Here is a 23,606-nt window from a genome sequence, read left to right on the forward strand (position 1 = left end):
GGGTATATCAGAACTTGCTCAGTCTCCTCTTACAAAATGTACTAGAAATTTGTTTGAATCTCCTGGAAGAAATACCCATTTGCAAAATTGTCAACCGCCCTTTTATTTATGGATCCCCAAGTGTATCTTTGTTCCTCAGTCAGAACCGGCACAGGGAGGTGAGCAGAGAAATGTGCTGCAACGATCTGTGTGTAAGTGCCTGAGCCCTTCCAGGCTGGGCAGGCTGCTCAGCCCTCCTTCTTGAGCATGCCCATTTGGTCTTGGTAAGGGCGTAGGAAGGAGCTCTGGTTGCTCAGTGGTTAAGTGCTCAGTTTGAACCCACCAGCCGCTCTGGGGGAGAAAGATGTGGCAGCCTGCTTCTAGAAAGATTACAGCCTTGGAAACCCAGTGGGGCAGTTCTACTCTGTCCTATAGGCTCCTATGAGTTAGAATCAACTCTACGACAATGGGGAGAGCATAAAGTTATGGAATTTGCCCATCAATCATTCTATCACAGGCAGTGACATGTAAATGCTTCTCTGTGTGACCACGGCACTGAGGGTAGGAAGCAAGCGGTGAGCCTGACACCAACACTGCTCACTTGGCCCTCTGACACCGTGGGACCAGCAGCCTACTCACCTTCTGCAGTGCTTGGCCCCCCTGTAGAATCCTCGGAGGCCTTTCAACATCAAGGTCAAGAAGCTAGAAGGTGTCAGATTCAGGGCTAGATCCCATGTCCCAGGCTCCCAGTCCAGCCCTTCCAACATCTGTTGGCCTTGCCTACCCACAGCCACACAGACCTCCCCCTAGGGATCTACGTGAGTCTGCCAGCATCACATCTCTGTTACTGGGTGTTTAACACAAGTCAGTGTGGTTGGAACAGTCCCTGAGTGAGGTGGAGTGGGGTAGACAGCCTCCGTGGTCTCTCTCAGCAGGAGCATTTTACAATTCTGTACTTCTAGGCTAAAGTGACTGGCCTGAGATTGGAACCCTGGCAGCATTGCTGAGTCACACCAGGACACAGCCCATAGCCTTCCAGCTCTTTGAGAACCCAGAAGGAGAATCTTTGTATCCAGGGAAACTGAGGCTGAGAGTCACACAGTCAAAGACTCACTCAAAGTCACGTAGCTATTTAGGGTTAAAACCAATTTCCCTATATGCCCTGGACTCTTTAACCAAAACCAAACCCAGTGCCGTCGAGTCGATTCAGACTCATAGCGACCCTATAGAGCAAAGTAGAACTGCCCCATAGAGTTTACAAGGAGCACCTTGCGGATTTGAACTGCCGACCCTTTGGTTAGCAGCTGTAGCACTTAATCACTATGCCACCAGGGCGTCTGGACTCCTTATACTATGTGTTTATTTCATCTCGTAATCCCAGATTTTAGCAAAATTCCCGGCAGCCAGCCCCTTTCCAGAACACCTCTGCTTGGGAGGAAGTACGTGTGCAGGTATAAACCCCAGCCACCTACAGGGCATGAGGGAGGAGAGCTACTGTGTTTGAAGTTGGCTAGGGATGGGAGAATTCCCCTTCAAGCCTTGCTCCTTCATCCCTGGGAGAAGCTTAAATGTATATTCTGTCTTTTCAAAGTTGGCACTTTAGGCCAGTGTGGACTTGGAGTCAGACAGACCTGGATTGAAATCCCAGCTCTGCCCCCAATCAGCCCTTAAGCCTATTGCCATCGAGTCCATTTTGACTCACAGTGACCCTAAGGGACAGAGTAGAACTGCCCCACAGTGGCTGGTGGGTTTGAATTGACAACATTTTTGTTAGCAGCCAAGCTCTTAACCACTGTGCCACCAGGGCTCCAGTCAGCCCCTTAGGTATGCCAGTGCCCTCTGTGAGCAGGGACGGTGTCTCAACGAAGAAAGGCACATTCAGTAAATGGGAGCTTAAAAAGTCTGACGCTGGCAGTGTAACGAGCACAATGTCACCTACCCGTACATCTGAAGCACATTGAAACGGCAAATGTTTTGTTATCTATATATTTACTACCACACACACACACTCAAAATCCTGGTGCTGGAACTTGAGTCTTTACAGTGGAGCCTTCAAATCAGGGCAGGCTGAACACCCCCCAGAGAAGAGGAGGTGGTGGGTGGTGGGAGTGGCAGAGAACACAGCCCTGGTGTAATACATACCTTTGTTTGGGTTGGCAGGCCTAAGGCTTTGACCAGGGAGAAGGGCAATAGGAATGGAGCAAAGAAAAATGAATGGGAAAGACATCATTCAATTTTGCAAATATGTATGAAAACTTTTAATTAAAAAAAATTAATTATTGATTGCTTTCTTTCAAAAGTACCGTGCATTCATTACAGAAAAATTCGAAAACACATTTCAACAAATACAGAAAAGATCACCTCAATCCCACAACCCAAATCTAGTCCACGAACCAGAAAGGCAGTCTTCCAGAGCTTTTCTCTATATTTTCAATTAGTCAGTCCACGTAAGTTTCATCAATTAGGGCCCATATTCTTCTAACAAGGTATTACAATGCTCTTTCCTTGCTAATAAACCCATATTCCCACCATAATTCTACGACCGTACACTACTTCATCGTGTGGTTGTACCACTTTGTTTGAGTTTTGCAACTGAAGGTAAGGTAACGAGAGTGGAAGAAAGGAGGAAGGCACAGAGGGGACGCCGCCCAGAGTTCAGGGGACTGGCTGCTTGCCCAGGCACTCAGTTCCCTGCCACAGCTGGGGTTAGGTCTATATGACCCCGACCAAACCAATGCTTTGGATTTTCTTTGGACAGGCCTTCCAGGCTGTTCCCTAGGCCAGCAATTTTCAAACGTGTTCTGTACAGATGCCAGTGTACTGGCAACAGTGGAAGGAGGCTGGACGAAGTTGGGGCGGGGACAATGAGGAGGGCAGGGCACCCCTTCTCCCCCCAGCTCCACCATCAGGGCAGCGCTGAGCCCAACTGTCCTGGGCAGAGTCTAGTATAAGCAGCTCTAGTTTACAATTCTCATTTTCCCTCGGTGTGGACTATGAAGCCCACCTAGCTCAGGGCTGTGCCCACCTCTCTGAGAGCAGCACAAATGAGAACCTGAATTGCATTAGTGTTAAGTGAACAGCCCAACAGAGCAATATGGGTGATGTCAGTGGTTTCCATTGGCTTGGACAAGGCAGGACAAGAAAGGATCTCATAGAAACAAGCCCTAAAGAGCCCTCCAGGCCTTGGAAAGCTCTGCATTGCTAATTGTTTAGTGTCAGCCAAATTCAAAGCAGAGGCATGGCAGCAGCGGCCCAGCCTTGCCAAGTGCCCACAGTCATAAGGACCAACCAGCAGGCGACACTAGGGGCATCTGGGACCCTCACAGGAGGACCTCAAGGTGCAGCCTGGATCCTCTGGCTACAGCCTCAGTTTTCCCAGGGGGTCTCAGAGTCCTTGCCAGCCTCAGAAAGTTCTATGACTCTGGGGAGCTGCCCAGGTATAGTAAGGACATTAACTGTCTTTTGGCAGTAGGTCCTTCAATGTGACGTGACATAGGGCTTATTTAGGAGGAATAGTTCTGGGAGTCATGATCCGGAGGGGTGCATCCCAGGCTGGAGTCAACACCATCTTCTGTGGGACAGAATGACCTCCGTCCTAGTCGTAAGGGCCGTACCTGGGGGTTCAGAACCCCAGGACAAAGCACAAGGCATAGAGGCCAGCAAGCCTGGGTTTCTATCCCACCTTCCCCCTTTCCAACTGGGTGACTCCTCCCTCCAGGGATGAAGGTATTGACCCCTCCATGCTCAGCCCCCCATAGTCCCCATAGAGGAGGAAGAATGGACACCCACCAGAGGAAGAATCCTCTCCCACTGGAGCAGGCTGCTCCTGCAGGGTGGGGGCCACACTCAGTTTTGTTTCTAGAGTCCCTCTGCCTACCCAAACAGAAGGAGGTGGTCCTTGGGGATCATGCCCCATTTGCCAGCACAGCCTCTGGCCCAGGGTTGGCCCTCACTGAGGCACTTGGGAGTGAACCCAGGTCTGGAGGCTAACTGGTAGCACCGAGAGACCCAAGTGGTGACAGCCGTTGCATGCTCTCATTGCAGGGAACAGCAGCCACTTCCAGGCTGAGCTCTGTCAGAAGCACGGGCAGGGCCTGCCCTCCCATAAATGCCACAGTACCACCCAGGACTTCCGGAAGGAGACCAGCAGCATGTGGGGCCTGATGGTGGTTGCCCAGCTGCTGGCCGGCATTGGGACGGTGCCTATTCAGCCATTTGGGATCTCTTATGTGGACGACTTTGCAGAGCCCAACAACTCACCCCTGTACATCTGTAAGTTGTGCACTTGAGGAGGGCTTCGAGGGGCGGGGGGAGGTCGGGCTCTGACATGGTACTGGCTTAGCACCCTGGAGAGCAGAATCCAGGTCTGACCCTCTTTACCCTACAACTGAGCAAATGAGTGCAGAGGTTTGGGGGTCAGACAGACCTGGGCTTGGCTGCTAGTGCTATTTCCTACCGGCTATGTGATCCTGCGGCTGAACCCCAGGCTCCTTGCCTGTGCAGTGGGGTTAGTATTATTTGCTGCACTGGATGCCTGTGAGATTACATGAGATAACGTGTGCAACCACTTAGCCCCATGCCAGCTACAGGGTAAGCCCTCAACCAAGCATCTACTGCTGCTCTCCGGTCCTCCAGACACAGACTGGGCCACATGTGTCCTCAGGGACAGGCGTGGCCTCACAGAAACCCATGCGAAGCAGATTGCAGATGACCATTTGAATGCCCAAACGTTTCCCTTAGAACGAGCAACATTCAGCATCCTCGGGGCCCACGCACCTGACCAGACAAACCAGCCCCACAGGCTCAGTGGCCCCACAAGTTCCTGCCTGGGCCACCAACCTTGTACCTACAGGGAGCTTCACCCATCAGCACACCCCTGGGCTGGCAGCTTTCAAATCCAGGAGGCTGTTTCTTTCCTAGAGATGTCACAGCTGTGGACTTGTGATGGCCAGGGGACAAATGGGGCAACATCTCAGGAATCCCTCTCAGCTTGGGAGCCTGAGGCTACCAAACCCTCTTGAGCCCCTCAGCCTCCTTCACTCGCTCCATTTCCAGCCATCCTGTTTGCCATTGCTGTATTTGGACCAGCTTTCGGGTACCTGCTGGGCTCTGTCATGCTACAGATCTTTGTGGACTACGGCAGGGTGGACACAGGTGAGTGCATGGGGAGGACACCCACTTCCATCACCTTCCACAGAGCTGTCCCTACTGTCCAGTCGGGGCAGAAAATGAGGCGGCTTTCTGGGTGGCTTCCACTCCAAATGCTCATTGCCACCTCACTGGCTCACTCGCTCACCAGCCAGGTACAGTCACTGTGCACCTCCTGTCCCACAGCCTGTGCTGGACGCTGTGGGAATGCCCTGCTGAAGAAAAGCTTTTGTGTGAGGAGGCCTTGAGACCCAGGCCAGGGCCTCTGGTCTTGCCACCACAGGTGCCCATCATAGAATTTTCTAAAACAAATTGTAGGATTTCCTTAAAAAAAAAAAAAATTAAGAGCTCACTGTATAACATGTACACATGGATTGTGAGTGTCATCTAGAGGGTATAACGCTATGTTTAAGTGTGGGGGCACTGGTATTGGACTGCCTGTGTTAACCCTGGCTCCACCTATTACGAGCTGAGCAACACTGGGCAAGTAACCATTTTCTATGCGTAGTTTCCTCGTTGATAAAATGGGGCTGGCACTGGTAAAATAGAGTTGTTGGGAAGATTAGAACATGCCTGATACATAGTAAGAGGCTAATAGGTATGATCTCTTATTTTTCAAAAAAAATGGTATGGAATAAATCGCTGTGTATCTTAGAGTGAGAAAATATAGACCATGGATAAGGCCACAAATACTGAGTCAGCCATTCAGGGAGCCAGCGCCAGGATGAATCCAAAACCAAAACCAAACTCATTGCCATCAGGTCAATTCTGATTCATAGCGACCCTGTACGACACAGCAGAACTGCCCAGCAGGGTTTCCAAGGTTGTAAATCTTTACAGAAGCAGACTGCCACATCTTTCTGCCGTGGAGCAGCTGGTGGGTTCAAACTGATGAGCTATTGGTTAGCAGCTGAGTGCTTAACCACTGTACAACCAAGGCTCCTTTAGGATGAATCCAGCAAGGGCTTAGCCTCTGTAAGTTTGTCCTACACATACCCAGCTGCCCGTGATGCAGGGAGTGTCAGTGCCACAACAGAGGAACTGGCAAAGTGCCTTCGAAGTTCAAAGGAAGAGAGAGAGCTACTGAATGATGGGATCAGTGAGGGCTTCCCAAGGAGGTGACATCTGCATGGAGCCATGACAGATAGGTGGGATTGCAGCAGGTAGCCATTGGGGTAAAGGCATTCCCAGGTGGAGGAAACCACCTGAACAAAGCCAAGAGAGTGGAATGTGTGGGAAGTGTGTGGATGGCATGTAGGGTTCCCACTTGCTGGAAGGTGCAGCTTGTAGGTAGGTCTGAGCCAGACCCTTAGAAATAACACCCCCACTGGTGCCCGTCACAGAGATCAGAGCATTTTCACAAAAAATTTGGGCAGGTGTGAAACCCAGCCATACTGCCAGAGCCTAGAGACTCCTGTCCCCAAGACTGTCAGACCGTGTCATCTGCACTATGTCATCTGCGCTGCAAATGAAAGTGGAAAGCGAGGGACAGTGTTCCTGCCTCAGAGCCAGGCCATCCTTCCGGAGTTGACTCGTGGCTCTTGGTTGCCTGAAGAGACCACCAATTGAATTCCCTATCCACCCTGGGCAAGTGTCCAGGAATGCCTTTTCTTATTTATCTGTGGGCCTTTCTGCCACCTTCTCCCTCTCTGTGTGTGATTGCTTTATGTAGAGAAACATTAAGGCAGACTTTGAGACGTGGGTGGGGAGAATTGCCAGGAGAAAGCTTCCCTTTCAGAGGCCACACTGCTGATAGCTGTTTGCTCAGGCCCCAGAGGGTTATGGGGACCTACTTTTTTAGGGGTTAACAAAGTTGGGAGACAGGAGACAGGAGAGTTTGGTGGCTAAGAGTGCAGATTTGGGCACTAGAAAGATCTAGGTTGAAACTGACTAATGAAATGGCACTTACTAGCCTTAACCTTGAGCACAAGACTTACCCTCTCTGGCCCTCAGTTTTCTGATTGGTTAGAGGTAGATAGACTTGCTAGGAGAGCCCAGTGGGCTAACACATACAAAGCACATGGTCTAGTGTCTGGCCCATGGGAAGCCCTCAGCAGGGTCAGCTGCTTTCATCAGTATTCTGCCAAGAGTTAGGAAGAAAACAAGGTGAGGTAGAAGTTGTGGTCCCTTCAGCCTGAGGATTTTTCTTTTTTTTTTAACTTTCTATGTGTAGTGCACGGCCTTGGCTCTCTGGGAAGACCAGAACATCCCGGAGTGCCTAAGGTTCTATCTAGTCCATGGCTTACCTATTCTCCATCACGGGCAGAAAGCCACTGAAATGCCCCCTAATCAGAGGGTCTCTTCCCAGTAAACTTCAATCATGCATTCATTCAACAAACACTCATGTTCTTTGGTTTCTCTTCAGCCACAGTTAACTTGAGCCCTGGAGACCCCCGATGGATTGGAGCCTGGTGGTTGGGCCTGCTCATTTCCTCAGCCTTCTTGGTTGTCATCTCTTTCCCCTTTTTTTTCTTTCCCCGAACAATGTCCAGAGGAGTAGAGGTAAGGTTCTCAGAGCCCATGATTCTACCCATAGAAGTTTAAGAAAGGGAGCGGTTGGGGGAGTGGGCGTGTAGAATATACACAGAGCTAAGAAGCTACAGCAGATTAGGCAAATTCTGTGTGAAATTCAAACAAATTTCATGGGTGCAGGACCTCGCAGAGGCTTTGAGAGGAGAGAGTGCTGGTAAATTCCCAAAATGTGGTATCTCATCAGTGTTCCCTTACCGTGTTAACATCTCAAGGGTCAGGAGATTCCAGGGAAGCACTGAGTTCATCTAAATTGGGCTAAAGAGTTAAGAGGCAGTAAAACCTGAGTATGTGACCTGGTGCAGCTGATTTTCGCCTTTAACAGAGCCCATCGATGTCTGAACCTGAAGAACTGAATAAGAAAGAGATTCCTAGCACTGAAAAGTGTGAGGGGTGAGGTGGAAGTGGAACATATTGTGAGCAGGGTGACTTCCCATGCTTCTTCCAGTCATATCTGTTGGGGAAAGAAATCAGGGAAGGATGAGAAGTTGGGGTAGGAAGACTTGATGTTAGGTTGAAGGGTCTAAAACTTGCTCTAATGCCGTAAAGTCCTGGGACACTGCAGTTGCTGGGCAGCCACTTGGCTGGCAACATGGTGGCTACGTTGAGTTTGGGGGTCAGGAAGGAATGAAGGCTGGAAATCTGAAGAGCCCAGTGCAGAGGCCCAGGGGAGAGATGGCAGACACCGCCAAGGACCAGGGAAATGGCCGTGAAGGAGCTGAGGTCAGGGCAAAGACAAACGTTCTTAGAAGGAATGCCAAGAAGGACCCAGCAGTGAGCTAGATTTGGAGACCAAAACTGAAAAACAGATGGTGTCGAGTTGATTCTGACTCATGACCACCCCACGTGTTGAGGAGTAGAACTGCTCCATAGGGTTTTCAAGGTTTTTGGAAACAGATTGCCAGGCCTTTCTTCTGAGGCAGCTCTGGGTGGGTTTGAACTACCATCCTTTCAGTTAGCAGTCTAGCACTTAACCATTTGTGCCTGTGCCAAGGTTTTGAGTCAGGGATTGAGCTCAATGTTCAGTAATGAGGTGTGCGAAATGAAGGCCCATTCATGGGAAGAGGGGCAAGGGTAAAATTTTCAGAAGTTGGCAGCACGTCTTGGTGGTTTGGGGTCAGGCAGACTTGGTGTTGAACCCAACTCTGAATTTAGATTTAGGCAAGTTTCTTTGTTTCTAAGTTTTGTCTTCTTTGAAATACTAGAGATAGGGTATCTATCTTGGAAGGAGGTTAGGAGGAACGAGATGATGCATGTACCACTAGGCACAGCAGCCGGCATGCAGTAAGCCCTCAAAAGACGGAGCTCCTGTTCCTGGCAATGAGTTCCCCTACAGGGTCCAAACAGTGTCAGAGTTCAGGGGACTAGTATTTGTGCTGGTGGCTCAGAGTCAGGGGCTCAGGCTAGAGCAGATGAGTTAACCAGAGGTAAACGTGTTCACTGAGGTAGATGCACAGGAAGTGCAGGCAAAGGGCCAGTACAGAGTCTTAAACAGGACTCAACTTTGAACCAGGAGGAGGCAGGGACCCCATAGAGGAGACAAAAGGGGAGAGCTAGAAATAGAGGACATCGTAGACCAGAGTGCCCCAGAAGCCAGCACCTCCTGGAATCTGAGAATTAGGGAGGAGTGTAGTTATGACAGACAGACAGGCATGGGATCCAGTAAGACACATTTTGGCATCAGTCATGGGCAAATTAGATATGAAATAACAGGCCTGTGGGAATCTTCAGAGACATTGGCATGGATGCAAGCTGGTCGTCAGCCAAAGCACTGGGCTCACTGAAAGGCAGGCAGCGTTTGCTTCAAAAAGAACATCCTCCGGATGCCCTCCCACATGCACACCTGGGTGGCTCACAGCTGTCCAGCCCAAAGCCACAAAGACCAGAAGGGTCAAAGGCCCAGGGAAGGGTAATTGCAGGAGCTGGAGCCATTAACACTCACTCCCTTTTCTGCCTTCAGAGCTCTGCTTCCGTGGCAGATGAGACAAGGAAGATAGAAGAGGCCAAGTCAAGAGGCTCCCTGGTGGATTTCATTAAACGTAACTGACTGACCCAGCAGCACTGGGTGGGCTGGCTTAAGGCAGGGCAGAAGTCAGGTGGTACCCCAACCCATGTGGTGGTATGTAGTCCTACAGGGTCACTATGAGTTGGAATCAACTCAATGGCAACAGGTTTGGTTTTTTGGTTTAGTACCTGCAAAGCAGAGTCACCAGGACCCCTCAGAGGCAGTAAAAGCAGATGGTCTGTAATTGGACCCTAACCCCCAGGTCCTGCAGCTCAGGAGGGTTTCTGCCAGGGTCCTGGTGACTCTGCTTCTTTGCAGGTATCAAACTAAAAAACCAAACCTGTTGCCGTCGAGTTGATTCCAACTCATAGTGATCCTACAGGACAGAGTAGAACTGCCCCATAATGTTTCCAAGGAGCAGCTGGTTTATTCCAACTGCTGACCTTTTGGTTAGCAGCCAAGCTCTTAACCACTGCGTCACCAGGGCTCCTTCCAGGTATTAGGAGACCCAAATTCAAGCCCAGACCTCCAGGCAGAGTCAGTCCCACCTCCCACCCTATGACTTGGCCCCCATATTCCTCTCCCTTCTTCATGTGGAGGGGGCTGTTATGAGAGGAGACCATTCCCAGTGTTGTCGTATTTCAGTCTACCTGCCACCTGATTTCTTTTAGTCGCATCCTAATCTTATTTAGCCCATGAGCATGTTGAGTGTGAGTCTGAGTGGCTGTGCCGCTGAGCTGGCCACTGAACATTTTGATGCCTCAATTTCTCCCCTGAGGAAGAGACGAGAATTTCCTGGAAGGAAGGGGAAGGGCAGTGACCAGTCTCACAGTACTCTTGTGATAGTCTGCCCTGTAGGCCTGGCCCCTGACGTGGTCTGTTTGCAGGGTTCCCCCGCATCTTCCTAAGGCTTCTGATGAACCCACTTTTCATGCTGGTGGTCCTGGCCCAGTGCACCTTCTCTTCCGTCATTGCCGGTCTCTCCACGTTCCTTAACAAGTTCCTGGAGAAGCAGTATGGCGCCTCCGCGGCCTATGCCAACTTTCTCATCGGTAAGTTGGGAAGGTGCAGCAGGAGCCAGACGGCTCTGCCTGAGGGAGGGGCTGGACACTCCGGTTACCCCTGGGGGTTAGGGGGAAGGGGTGTGGAGGCCAGACCGGACACAGACAGGAGCGGAAGAAAGGCTTGCCCAGGAGAAAGAATTTTAAGGACATTTTTCCTGGTTGGCAATCTAGAATGTTCTTGGCAGATTTCTAGGGCCCCTATCCTTTTTTTTTTTTTTTATCTTTCTAGTCAGGAGGTCGTCTAAGGTTTCCTCTTCCCAGATGGGTGGAGCCTGGGGGCTGCCTTCCTCCCTGTCAGAGGGGCTGCAAGTCTGGCAGCCTCTCAAAGGTCCTGACATCTTGAGGACAACAGAGGGAAGGGGGAGGATGGAATTTTGGCTTAGGCAAGTGCTTTCTCCTCCAGGCACTTGGATACATTTGCTGAGGTAAGAGACTATGTGGCCCAATGATTCTCAACCCTGGCCATACTTTAGGCTCCCCTAAACCAAAAAAAAAAAAAAAAAACCGACAACAAAAAACCAGTTGCCATCAAGTAGATTTTGACTCATGGTGATCCCATGCATGTCAGAGTAGAAATGTGTTCCATAAGATTTCAACGGTTATGATCTTTCAGAAGTAGGTTGCCAGATGACTTCTACGGATTCAAACCACTGCCTTTCGGTTAGTAGCTGAGAGCTTAACTATTTGCTCCACCCAGGGACTTAGGCTCCCCTAGGGTTAAAAAATACAGGTGCCCTAGGCCTCACCCTAGATTATTGAAACCAGAATCTCTGGTAGCGGGGCTCAGCATCACTGTTTTACAGCTGGGGTTGAGAACCGCTAATGAGGTTCTACTAAGCACCCAAGTGTGGGGGCCCAATCCATAGGTGAGCTTGACCATATGGGTGTGATCACACTCCGTAGGCCCCCCCAGGAAAGTCAGGCTCAGTTCTCAGAGCTCAGCTGCTGAGTCCCACCAGCCAGTTGGTGAAATTACTCTGGGGTCATTTGTAAGCAAGCCCCTACAGACAGCACCTGTGATTCAGAGACTCAGCAAAACCATGGTATTCACCATGGGCTTCAAGCAGCCTTCCCAAGATCCTGAGGTGGGGGCTGATCAGCTCCAGACCAGAACGGCCCCTCCAGTGTGAGGAGCCAGGAGGAGCAGTGATGGATATGCCCTGCCAGACCCATGCCCATGCCCAGAACTGGGTCAGTCATGGGGCAGCTCTGAGGCCTGCTGTCCATCAGCCATCGGGTGGATGGAGTGCTGGCTGTTGGCCCTCCCAACACCCCAGCACAGAATCTTCTTTACATTGGACTTTGGGTTCCCACACCCACCACTCCCCCAACTCTATCCAGCCTCCATAAGGCCACCTACCATTCCTTCTTCCCTCTTGCCCACAAAATTTATTGATGCTCTAGTGGCTGGGAGGAGATTCAAGGGAAAAATATGTGCTTCCTACCTTCAGAAAGATTCCCTTCATTTAACCAATACATTTTGAGGTCCTGCTGCATCCCAGATGGAGTCCCTGGGTGGTGCAAACCGTTAACACGCTCAGCTGTTAATCAAAAGGTTGGAGGTTCAAGTCCACCCAGAGGCGCCTCGGAAGAAAGTCCTAGTGATTTATTTCCTAAAAATCAGCCATCAAAAACCCTATGGAGCACAGTTCTACTCTGATATACATGGGGTCGCTGTGGAATCAGAGCGACTCAACGGCAACCGGTACCTGTGTATCGTTCCAGGCACTGTTTTCGGTCCGATGAGGGAGGTGGATCACACTTAAAGTACATGCTAATCTTCTGAAACACTACCATTTGTTCTAAAATGAGCTTTTGGGGGAGGGGGGCTTATAAAAATACAGGCTGGTGTGAGAAATTTAAATGGTAACTAAAGTCTAAAAACCAGGAACTAAAAGTTCCCTCAACATGCACCTAGACACGGTCATGGTTAAGGGTTGAATGTGGACTCTCTTATAGTTTTCCTGTACATTTACTAACTTATGTAACATATATTACTTTTACAAAATGGAGAAAACACTATTTATTGGTTTATTTGTGGGCTCCATGGTCTGCGGATCAAGTGTCTCACTGGTGCCATCAGCCTCTGCTCCACCCCTGGGGGCACCTTGAGGACATCTAACCCCCAGCCCAGCAACACCACCCTGGCTTCATTTACCCCCTGACACTCTGCCCCTTTGGCGTGAACCACACTTCCAAGCCCTACAACCCACTGGCCCCAGGAGTTCGTGGGAGCTTGCCCAAGCCCTCGACCAGGCAGGACTGGGCAGAGTCCGCTGGCAGCTGAGTTAGATCTCTGAGCTGCAGGCCTGCCCCTCCCTTAGTATTGAGCCAGACGATCCCAGGAACGGTGTCTTGAAAGGGAGCAAGGCTCCCTATTTATCTTTCCTGTCCCTCCAGGGAGAACCCTTCAGTCTCCCGACAGGCCTAGAGAGCTCCCTGCTGCAGAGAACAGGCCATGAGATCGGATTCCCCAGCTTCTCGAGAGCAACGGCGTTCTGCCAGACTTCTGTACGAAAGGCCACCTGGGCAGTGCAGGGGGTCAGGGCGAGACCCAAGGCAGCTCCTCTGTACCCCGACCTCCCGTGTGGCGCTAGGTTACACTTCACTCCTCTGAATGACACATTGGGGGTCATCACCCTTGCCTTTCCAGCCCCATGTGGTCAGGGAGGATGCACTGAAGGGGCAGGCAATGAAAGGTGCTTAATACATGCACATTCAACTTGTAGCCCTCTGGCCCCATTTCTTCCTCCTGTGTTCTTTGCACAGACAGGGCAATTATCCGTGTCAAGATAATTCTGTCATGTGAACCTAGAACACTGCCTGGCAAACAGTATGAACTCAATAAGTGCTGGCTATAGCTATCACAGGGTTGCTATGAGTTTTCAGTCGGAATTCGACTCAGGGGCAATGGTCTTGCTATTATTTTTTAACATATCAAATGTTTCTCCTTGAAGCCATGCCCCGTCTCCATGGTCCAGCTCAATGTCAGTGGCCCACGCATACCCCCAGGCCTGGGCCCTGAGACCCACTGCTTCTCTCCATCCCCAGGTGCTGTGAACCTTCCTGCTGCGGCCTTGGGGATGCTGTTTGGAGGGATCCTCATGAAGCGTTTTGTCTTCTCCCTGCAAACCATCCCCCGTGTGGCTGCCACCATCATCATCATCTCCATTATCCTCTCTACCCCTCTCTTCTTCATGGGATGCTCCACTCCAACCGTGGCAGAGGTCTATCCCCCCAGGTAATAGGAATGAGGGGTACAGAGATACCTGTCGCTGAGGCCAGAGTCTGGATCTGGCTGCCACATATTGTCCTTCCTGCCTCCTCAAATCTTTTCTCTCCTTTTCTGTTTTTGAACTAATGTCTCATGTAGCAATTTAGAAAATCAAATCCCGAGTAGTCACTCAATTATGAGAAGAGATCGGAGGGTCCTAGTGGACCACACAGCAATCAGGGTTAGAGTCCCGTTCTTTAAGACACTGATTAATGCAGTTTCAGGATGAATCTGTTGAGCTGTGAGCCACAGAAACCAAGAAGTAAGTTCTGTTTAGCATTGTCTCTGTCCTGGCTACAATTACAGCGTCTCATTGAGCTGCTAAAGAAAGATGAGAGAAGTAGGCTTGAAAAGATCTGGAGAAAAACAATGAAAATGATGGCAGACTTGAAAAATTAGGGCAGGTGAGAAAAGCGGCAGTTTATCTGTCGGTTTGCACAAAGCCATGTGAGACGTAAGTTTTAAGCCTGGCTTCAAGCCTTTTTTTTCTTTCAAGCCGAGGAAGGACTTTAGAGGCCTATGGGGAAAGAGGCTGAGCAAGGAACATTTTCATTTTCCCTGGCTACCACCTTTCAACAACTTTTTCTTTTAGATTTTGCCTAATGAGACTGCAGCATTTGGAGGTGGTATACCTTTTGGTCTTCATGTTTTCTGTCTTTTTCTTTGAAATAACCTCCTCTGTCTTTGGTGGGTGAGGGGAAAAGGGCCAAAGAAGGGAGGGTTGCTCAGGATGGGAACCTCACCCTGGCCCGTATTGGTCTTCTCAGGCTGACTACGGATTGGGGGAACCTGAGAAGCCTTCAGGGGTTGGGTGGCTTTCACTGGGAGTTTAGCACAGGGCTCAGAAATCAGCAGGCCTGGATTCTTGTCCTGGCACTGCTCTTTACTAGCTAGGGGAAGTTACTTCACTTCAATTTTCTCATCCACAAAATGAGGATAATTATCTCTAAAGTTATTGTGATGACTATGCATAAAAGGCCCTCAGCACAGTGCCTGGCACACAGGAGATGTCCCATACATAAGCATTAACTATCATTTGTATGTAGCCACAACAATGGATTCGAACATACCAACAATTTTGAAGATGGTGCAGGACCAGGCGACATTTCGTTCTGTTATATATAAGGTCGCCATGAGTTGGAGCCGACTCAATATCAACGAACAACAACGTTGATATTATTTTAGCAAAGCTCTGAACTGTGGTTTGTCTGTCCCTATCCCAGCTCTCCCCAAAGAATATCATGAATATCAGAGATGGGGATGGTGGGAACCATGAGATCAGCCAGTGAAATCCTCTTCGTTGAAGTTCAGAGGCATTGAGTGACCTGGGCAATGTCTACACAGACCCAGGAGACAGGCAGCCAGCTAGACCCAAGATTGTCTCAAGAGGTCCCAGCGTCTCCCCCCAACTTGAGTACAAGTGGAAGAGAAAAAAATACTACCTACGGCTTTCCTGTCCCAGCTGCCGTTTCTCTCATTAGAGTCCTGGTTGGTTGGTGGCCTTGACCCCTGCTGTTGCGGGGGATTTGCCAGGCAAGCTTTCTGAATAGTTGCTGGTTTTGGTCTGGGAAGCAGATGGACAGGGCGCCAAGTGGTGGAAGAAAGAGGAGGTGTTATGACCGCCAGCCAGTGACAAATTCACCATTGGCTCTAATAGGCATAATTCAGATCCCAGGGTGGCACTGGCCCAAAACAAACTAAGACACACAGGCATGTTAACCAGTCTAGGAGCTCACACTGGGTTGGAGTATAGTTTTTCTTTGGTCTTACTTTGTTTGATTCCCCGTTTCCTGTTTTGCTGGCAGCACATCAAGTTCTATACATCCGCAGTTTCCTGCCTGCCGCAGGAACTGCTCGTGCCCAAAAACTATCTTCCACCCCGTCTGCGGAGAAAATGGAATCGAGTACCTCTCCCCTTGCCATGCCGGCTGCAGCCAAATCAACATCAGTTCTATGGCCTCCAAACAAATGGTGAGGGTAGCTGGGGACCCGGGGGCAAAAGGAGGCTAGAGCACCTCCGAGTTCAGTGTCTGTCCTCACAGACTGCCCCTTGGCTCTGGGATGGGATGGGCTCTACTCTCTCTCATTACCAGCATCCTGGCCTCCTCTGGGCCACACCCTCTGCTCCCACATCCCCTTCCCTAGGGTCATGACCAGATGCCTACAGCCCAAAGACACTTAAAGACTGGTCGCTACCCAACAAATTCAAATGTTTGAGGCCTAACAATGCTCACAGCAGACAATGCAAAGCACTGCTTCAGCCAAATTCTTCGAGACTCATCCTGGTGGATCCTAGTGGGCATCTCTGGGTCCTGAGACCTGGCCATGTTGCAAAGCCACGTGGACTGACCTAGATCAATCAAGGACACAGGGCCTCTATGGTGTGAGCCTCAAGGTTAGAGCTAGGAGCCAGAATAGAGGTCATTTGGTTCAACCCCTCAGATCCCAGATGAGGCCACACAGCTGGAGGGAAGTCGGCCTGTTTAGTGTAGACCTGGGACTAGCACCCAGAGCCCCAGGGCTCTTCTCTTCACGGCTAGATGTCTCCTGGCCATCAGCCCTTCACTCATGCAGCCTGCATTCACTGTTGCGTACTTGATGAGGTTTTCTCCATCCGTGCTGTGAGCGCGTTGTGGCTCCCACCTTCTAAAGTCAGCCAGCAACAAGCCAAATAGGGTTGTTTGTTCAGTGATTGAATAGATACTTTGTGAACATCAGACACAGCCGCAGGTGCTGAGGACACAGCAATGAACACATCAAACAAGGAGTTTGCAGTCTATCAGATAGAATGAGCAATAAATGCCACAGAAAGACTTAATGGGGCCGAGAGTGCCTGGGGGCCTTCTTGACACTGATGGTCAGGGAAGGCCTCCCTGAGGAGGCAACAGTAAAATTGAACAATCAGAAGAAAACTTGGGAGTGAAGCATTCCAGGTAAAGAGAACAGCAAGTGCAAGGCCCCAGGGCATGAATGAGCTGGATATGCCCCAGGAGAAAAGAGAGAAGGCCAGGGTTGGTCCTGAGTGGGGAGGAGCCTCACACCCAGCTGGGTTAGGGAGGCAAGCAGGGGACAGAGTTGGGTAGGCCAGACTTAGGAGCTGGATGTTATTTTTCCTAAGAACAGTAGGAAGTCTAGGGGGTCTCTATGGTCCAGAATCAACTCTGCAATGGGTTTGATTCTGGTTTAAGGACGCCCTTAGAAAAGGAATGCATCTCATTACCTTAAGCCTGCATGGAGGCTTTTTTTTCTGAAAGGACAGGGCAGGGCTGCTCCACAGCTACCTCTATGGGCAAAGGAACTTAGCTCCCAGGCAGGGGAAGAACAAGGAACTTAGACAAGATGCTTTCTTAGCTGGCTCCCAGTTGGAGGAGTCTGAAGTGGTTTCTGTGGTTTTCTTATCTTTATTTACTTACCTCTGACTCATCTACTTCCAGAAATAATCTTGACAAGCTTCCAATAATAGCACAAGCACATCAAGACCAAAATCCATTAGCACAGTATCAAGAAAAAAATAATAAAATGTAAGGAAAAATATCTGTATTATAAAAATCCAAACTGAGGGAAGTTACAGCCTATTGTCCATAAGTTATTTTTGAGCTTCCTAACAGCCAGGGTAAAGAGGGTGCATAGTTCTCTCCACCTGGTAGAAGGAAGCATAATCAAAACCAAACCCATTGCTACCAAGTTGATTCCAGCTCCTTAGTTCCAGTCCTGACCCCATAAGTGCTATGACACTGAAATGGTCATAGGCTGGGCCACTGGACACTGCAAGAGGGAGAGCAAGGACCACCAGGCATAGGCAGTGGCCACCAAGGTGTGTTGCACATCAGTGTTGACCCATATGGACTTGCTGATTTGAGAGTGAGATCTCCTTCCCCAGAGCCCTTTATGCACAGGAGGAATTCCTCTCGGGCAGGAGGCTCTGGCAAAAGCCTGACAGATTCAGAGCTTGGTGGACTCCATTGTGTTCCCATTGTTTTCTCTTTCTCTTTATACCTTCCCCTGCCATAAACACATGAACAGCAAAAACAACCACCCACAAAACCAATGCTGGTGGGTATGGGGTGGCTTGGCTCCAAGGAGAGCCCTGAGCCATGCTTGGACACCCTGAGGTGGGTTTAACTGCTGGAGGAGCCCAGCCCAAGCTGGAATGACAAGTTTTGGTGAAGATGGTTCTATACGATCAGAGGCAGGACCCATGGGGCACCTTGAAACTCTCACCTGGCCTCCTCTCCTCCCTTAGCATCCAGCATCACCTGGATTTGGGTGCTCCTTAGAGGACCCTGAGGGCAGAGGGTTTGAAGCCTGAGGGACTGTCTAGCAAGAACTGGTGCAGGCATGTGAAGTGTGCGGAAGTGAAATACTAACAGCAGATTTTCTCTTTATTCCTCCCTCTCCTCTTCAAGATCTATTTGAACTGCAGCTGTGTGACTGAAGGATCCAGTTCTGCAAAGACGGGGTCGTGCCCCATCTCCTGTGCCCACTTCCTGCTCCCATCCATCTTCCTCATCTCCTTTGTAGCCCTGATAGCCTGCATTTCCCACAACCCCCTCTACATGATGGTTCTGCGGTGAGTGGCACCTCTCAGCCAGGCTGGGCTACTCCTTCCCCGTGCTTTGCGGGGATGTACACCTTTGACTATATACCCAGCTGTCTGCTTCTCATCCCTTCTCGCTTTGCTGGCCCTCAGAGTCCTTTGAACAGCAATGCTCAGGTTTCTCTCAGTGACACAGGAAGACAACGCCAGTGGTATTAGTGGCGGAGGAGCCCCACCCTGTACCAGGCTCTGTGCTGAGCACCTCACTGCAACCCTCATCAGTCCTCACAGCATCCTCTCAATGTCAGCACTATCAGCACCTCCATTCTGCACATGAGAGGTTAAATCTCCACCCACCATCGCAGAGCCACAATGGCAGAGCCACCCGGTGAAGCCAGGCTGCCTGGCTCCACCTTTTAGAAATGCCTATAGAGTTGCTTATTCTTAAATCCTAGAAGAACTAAGGGGAGGGAGGAGAATTCAGTTGGATGCAAAAAGTCAAGGAAGGAAAGTTCCAGAGACAGAGTGGGAGTGGAGATAAGTACAGCCCATTGTGCTAGGAGCCAGAACTGAGTGCTCAGGTCAGGCAGGGAGAGGCTGGCCAGAGCTGGAGGGAGAGGGAGACACGTTCCATTACAGCCACTACTAAAGGGCCTCTGAGGTTTACACAGGGAGTGACCCTCCCTTCACCTCACCCTCTGCAACCAAGGTCACCTGGCCCATCCCCCGGCCTGCTTCATCATCTTCCCTCCTGTCCTCATCCCCTCACTGCAGAGAGGGAAACACAGGATTTGGATCTGGGTGCCAGGGTCAAAGTCCCAGCTCTGCCACACACTGGCTGAATGTCCTTGGCTGTTGCCTAACCTTGGTGAGCCTCAGTTTCCGCATTTATGAAACAGGGATAATGATATCCACGTCAAAGGGTTAGATGGTAATTCACTTAGTAAATACAGATGCTCCATGTATTGGTTAATTACCACTATTAACCAAATAATAGTACTAACTGTTATTACCAGATAGCTAGGTGCTTGTGACCTGTTTTCTTCAGAAGGTTAAAAGGTAAGGAAGGAGCAGAAGCAGCCATTTTCAGGGCCTGGGTTTTTACCCTATTTATAAGTTAGCCTGTTAGCATCTCACAGATGCTGGCGGAAGTGTGAGACTCCTGGGTCAGAGCCAAAGGGTGTTACTCTCACTGCACAGCAAGCAGCATGAGCATCATACAGCACTGAGTACCCTTGCCCCCCAGCCCCACGGGGGTGATACAAGGGTCTCAGGTATGTGTTTCCCACCTAGTGGGTTTGTGCTGCAGCTGAAGAACACTGAGCTTAGGGGAGCCACTGCTTTTTATCAACCCTGGTGGTGTAGTGGTTAAGAGCTACGGCTGCTAACCAAAACATCGACAGTTCAAATCCACCAGGTGCTCGCTCGTAACTCTATGGGGCAGTTCTACTCCGTCCTATAGGGTCGCTATGAGTTGGAATCGACTCAATGGCAACGGGTTTCTTTTTGGTTTTTGGCTCTTGGTCTAGGGAAGAAGACGTTACCTCATCCCTTAAGGGTGCTTGCTGCGATCTCAACCCTGAGAAATGACCCAGGAGAAGAGCAATCAGGACCTAGCATTCTCGGCATAGAACGTGCAGGGGCACTAAGGCCAATGCATATTGCCTCTTGCTATTGCCACCCTCTTCTCCTCTATTCCTCCCCATTCTGTGCATTCCAATTCCTAACGTTTTCACTCAAGTCACTTGGATGGGCCCCTTCTTGCACCCTGGGTCAGATGGATCATGGTGGGCACTAACCCTGAGATAGACCTGAGACAGGCCATGACAAGGAAAGGGTACAAGGTAAGGAAATGTCATAGTGGAGTCCCTGAGAAGCTGGCGACAGAGGGCAATCCCAGTCAAATCACTTCCAAGAGGGCTTTCGTCAAACTCCAGAGATGGGGAAGTAATGGAGAACAGAGCATCATTTCAACTCCGGGCCAGGCAACTTGTGGCTGTCCTAGAAAAATCTGTCACTTGCAAGTCAGGTCAGGGACTGAGGAGAAACGGAAAGGAGACTCCAAGATGGTTTAAAGAGAAATCCCACTGGGAAAGATAAAAGAATGGATGTGATCTAGTGTGAGAAAGTGAGGCTTAAAGATGACATTGTAGGCAACCCTAGCATTATTGGTATCAGTCTGGGCCCCCAACCAGGCATGCAGTACAGGCTAGGAGAGAAGGTCAGCTGGAAATGTGCAAGGAGAGAGAGAGGTCAGGAAATCGGCGTTCATTCAGGGCCTAATGGGGCAGAGACCAGGAAGGAGCCCACGATTTAAATCGGATGTCAAATCAGGGTGCCCAAGTTCCATTCAGCTGAGGATTTAGGGGATTCTGCCTGTGTAAGGAAGTACAGACCCATGACACCCAAAACAATTGTCATCAAGCCGATTCCAACTCACAGGGACCCCATGTGTGTCAGAGCAGAACTGTGCTCTGTAGGGTTTTCAATGGCTGCTTTTTGGGAAGTAGGCCATCAGGCCTCTCTTCCAAGGATGCTCTGAATGGACTCAAACCTCCAACGTTTTGGCTAGCAGCCAAGCATGGTAACTGTGTCCAAGACATGTGGCGGGGGTGTCTATTACAGGTTGGGTGGTCGGAGGGATCTGTAGGTGTCAAGGGGGCACCCATTAGGATTGGGTTTGAGGCACTTTCTAGTGGAAAGTATCCCAGTGGGTGCCTCTATCCCCTCCCTACACCCTGATGAGTATTTTCCTCACTGGACCACCACTCAGAGGAGCTGGCAGAGGTCCGTGCCCAGTGTACTAGTAGAACTGTGGCGGTGGGGGTGTGGAGGTCCAGGGGTTGCTTCTGAGTTCCCTTCCTCACTTTCCCCTCAGCCCTGAGTGCTTTCTCCTGACAAGTACCCACCTGGGAGAGTGTATGCTCAGAGCACAGAAAAGTCTGTAGTCAAGTCGCTCATCTGGGGCTTTTCCAAAGCCATAGGGTCCACTGAGGCTGACCTGGGCTAAGGGCCAAACAGGAGCCGGGCCAGGCCAGGGAGGGGCCCTTTCTTACAGGCCTACAGCTGGATACTTTTGCTGGAGCTCTCTGGGCTGGGCTGCTGCTGGCCAGCTCCCAGCTCCCCACCTTGTGTGCTCTCTGCTCTGCTCCTCAGCTGGGATTGGGCGGGGCCTAGCAACATTGCCCACTCTCTCCCCGTTTCTCTCTCTCTCTGAACCCCCTTTATCAGTCAAACACATTTCTCCTCTTCAGGGAGGAAGGGTAGAAGCAGGACCCATCACAAAAGGAAAATGTGGGGCCCTGTATTCAAAAACGATGAAGAATTTCAAGATAGCAACAGCAGAGCATTAAGCAAACACAGGGCCCTTCGGAGTCCGGGGTCCTGTGTGACTGCACGCCGCACTCCCGTGAAGCCCGCCCTGGGTAGGGGATTCTTCTAGTTGCACACAGAAGCCTCTGGCCCAGGAGCCCTAATTACACTTTGCGTCTGGGCTTTCTTTTACTAGGATAAGCCACTCTGTGGGAGTTGTCCAGACCTGCCCTTATAAACACATATTCAGCCTCTTTCTCCTGCCTTCTACCTCTTCAGGGAGGTCCTAGACAGCCATGAGAATCACATGGACCAGCGGGTCTCAGACTTGAGCATGCATCACAATCTCCTGGAGGGCTTGTTAAAATACAGATTACTAGGCCCTGCCCTCGGTTTCTGATTCAGCACCTCGTAATCGGGGCCTGAGAACGTGCATTTCTAACAAGCTCCCAGGTGCTGCTGCTGCTGGTCCGGGGGTCATGCTTTGAGAACCACTGATGGAGAAATGGGCACTCAGTCCAGGTGAACTTAGTCAGCCGGGTGGCCTGTCGGTGTGTGAGGGCAGGTTCTGTCAGCTCCAGGCTGGCTGCCCCCGACCAAGAGGCGGCACAGCCTGAACCTTCCTGCCCCTGATTTCCTGCTTTCCTTTGCAGGGTGGTGAACCAGGAAGAGAAGTCGTTTGCCATCGGGGTACAGTTCTTGCTGATGCGCCTGCTGGGTAAGTGTCTGCCATCCCCTTGCTGCACAAGAAGCTGCCCCAGGGCATCAGAGGACTATGGGGTGCGGAGCAGGGCTGGGGCCTCGTCTCGTCTGTTATAAAGGCAAGCTCTGCATAATCAACAGCAGATGCCAAACACTTGATACAGCCAGTTTCCCTGAATGGTTGGGATTAGAAAAGATTCCATCTATGGCATTAATTCCACACTAAATCATGTAAGAAAAATGAAAAGTGGATGCAGCTGAGAATACCTAATAAAGAGTTCAAGGCAGGTGTTTTTTTGTTTTTATTTTGTTTTTTTAATCTTTCTCCAAGAACTTTGCTGTAGGAACAAAACCTTGCATTTCTGCGTCAGCCAGAACAGCAGCTGGGCTCAACCCTGGCTTCCTTCCCATTTATAAAATTGACTCCTCCTACTGCAATTCAGCAAATATTTCCTGTGTGTGGGCCCTCTGCCGGCAAGCCCTGCCTGCCCTCAAGCAGCCCAGTGTCCAGCGGAGGACTCCATCTATGTGTATGATCAGCTCTGCCCCACAGGGAAGGCTAGCTGCTGGGGGCAGGAACACCCTGCAGTCCCTGGGTGCACAGGCCAGACCCCTCGGCCCTGGGCAGGGAGACATGCAGTGGGCCTTGCTACAAGTTGCAAGTCGTTTTCCAGACTGCTTAGGTTGTGCTGTCCTTTCTTGTCACATCCAGGCATAGATTTAACACTAGGCACTCATATGAAGAGCTAGTTATTTAATGAATTCAACTAAGGACGTGTTTATTAAGTAAGGACCCAGTGAGTGCTCGCTGGAGTCCCTGGGTGATGCAAAAGGTTGATGCACTTGGCTGCTACCTGAAAGATTGGAGGTTCGAGTCCACTGAGAGGTGCCTTGGAAGAAAAGCCTGACAATCTACCCGTTGCTGTCGAGTCAATTCTGACTCATAGCGACCCTATAGGACAGAGTAGAGCTGTTTTCAAAGCTGTAAATCTTTACAGAAGCAGACCACCACATCTTTCTCCCATGGAGCAGCTGGTGGGTTTGAACCACTGACTT

At 50.4% G+C, this 23,606-nt stretch overlaps 1 protein-coding gene across 1 annotated transcript in view; it reads left to right on the forward strand.

Moving 5' to 3' along the window:
* Nucleotides 1-23,606, forward strand: part of SLCO2A1 (solute carrier organic anion transporter family member 2A1) — a 106,923-nt gene that overhangs the window by 77,617 nt on the left and 5,700 nt on the right. The window contains exons 4-12 of the mRNA XM_003419991.3: nucleotides 4,024-4,251; nucleotides 5,035-5,133; nucleotides 7,493-7,629; nucleotides 9,617-9,695; nucleotides 10,549-10,713; nucleotides 13,777-13,966; nucleotides 15,805-15,970; nucleotides 18,406-18,569; nucleotides 22,502-22,566. Coding sequence (XP_003420039.1) covers nucleotides 4,024-4,251; nucleotides 5,035-5,133; nucleotides 7,493-7,629; nucleotides 9,617-9,695; nucleotides 10,549-10,713; nucleotides 13,777-13,966; nucleotides 15,805-15,970; nucleotides 18,406-18,569; nucleotides 22,502-22,566 — 1,293 coding nt within the window. The remainder of the gene's footprint in view (nucleotides 1-4,023; nucleotides 4,252-5,034; nucleotides 5,134-7,492; nucleotides 7,630-9,616; nucleotides 9,696-10,548; nucleotides 10,714-13,776; nucleotides 13,967-15,804; nucleotides 15,971-18,405; nucleotides 18,570-22,501; nucleotides 22,567-23,606) is intronic.

Source organism: Loxodonta africana, chromosome 26 (assembly GCF_030014295.1).
Source record: "Loxodonta africana isolate mLoxAfr1 chromosome 26, mLoxAfr1.hap2, whole genome shotgun sequence".
NCBI lineage: Eukaryota > Metazoa > Chordata > Mammalia > Proboscidea > Elephantidae > Loxodonta > Loxodonta africana.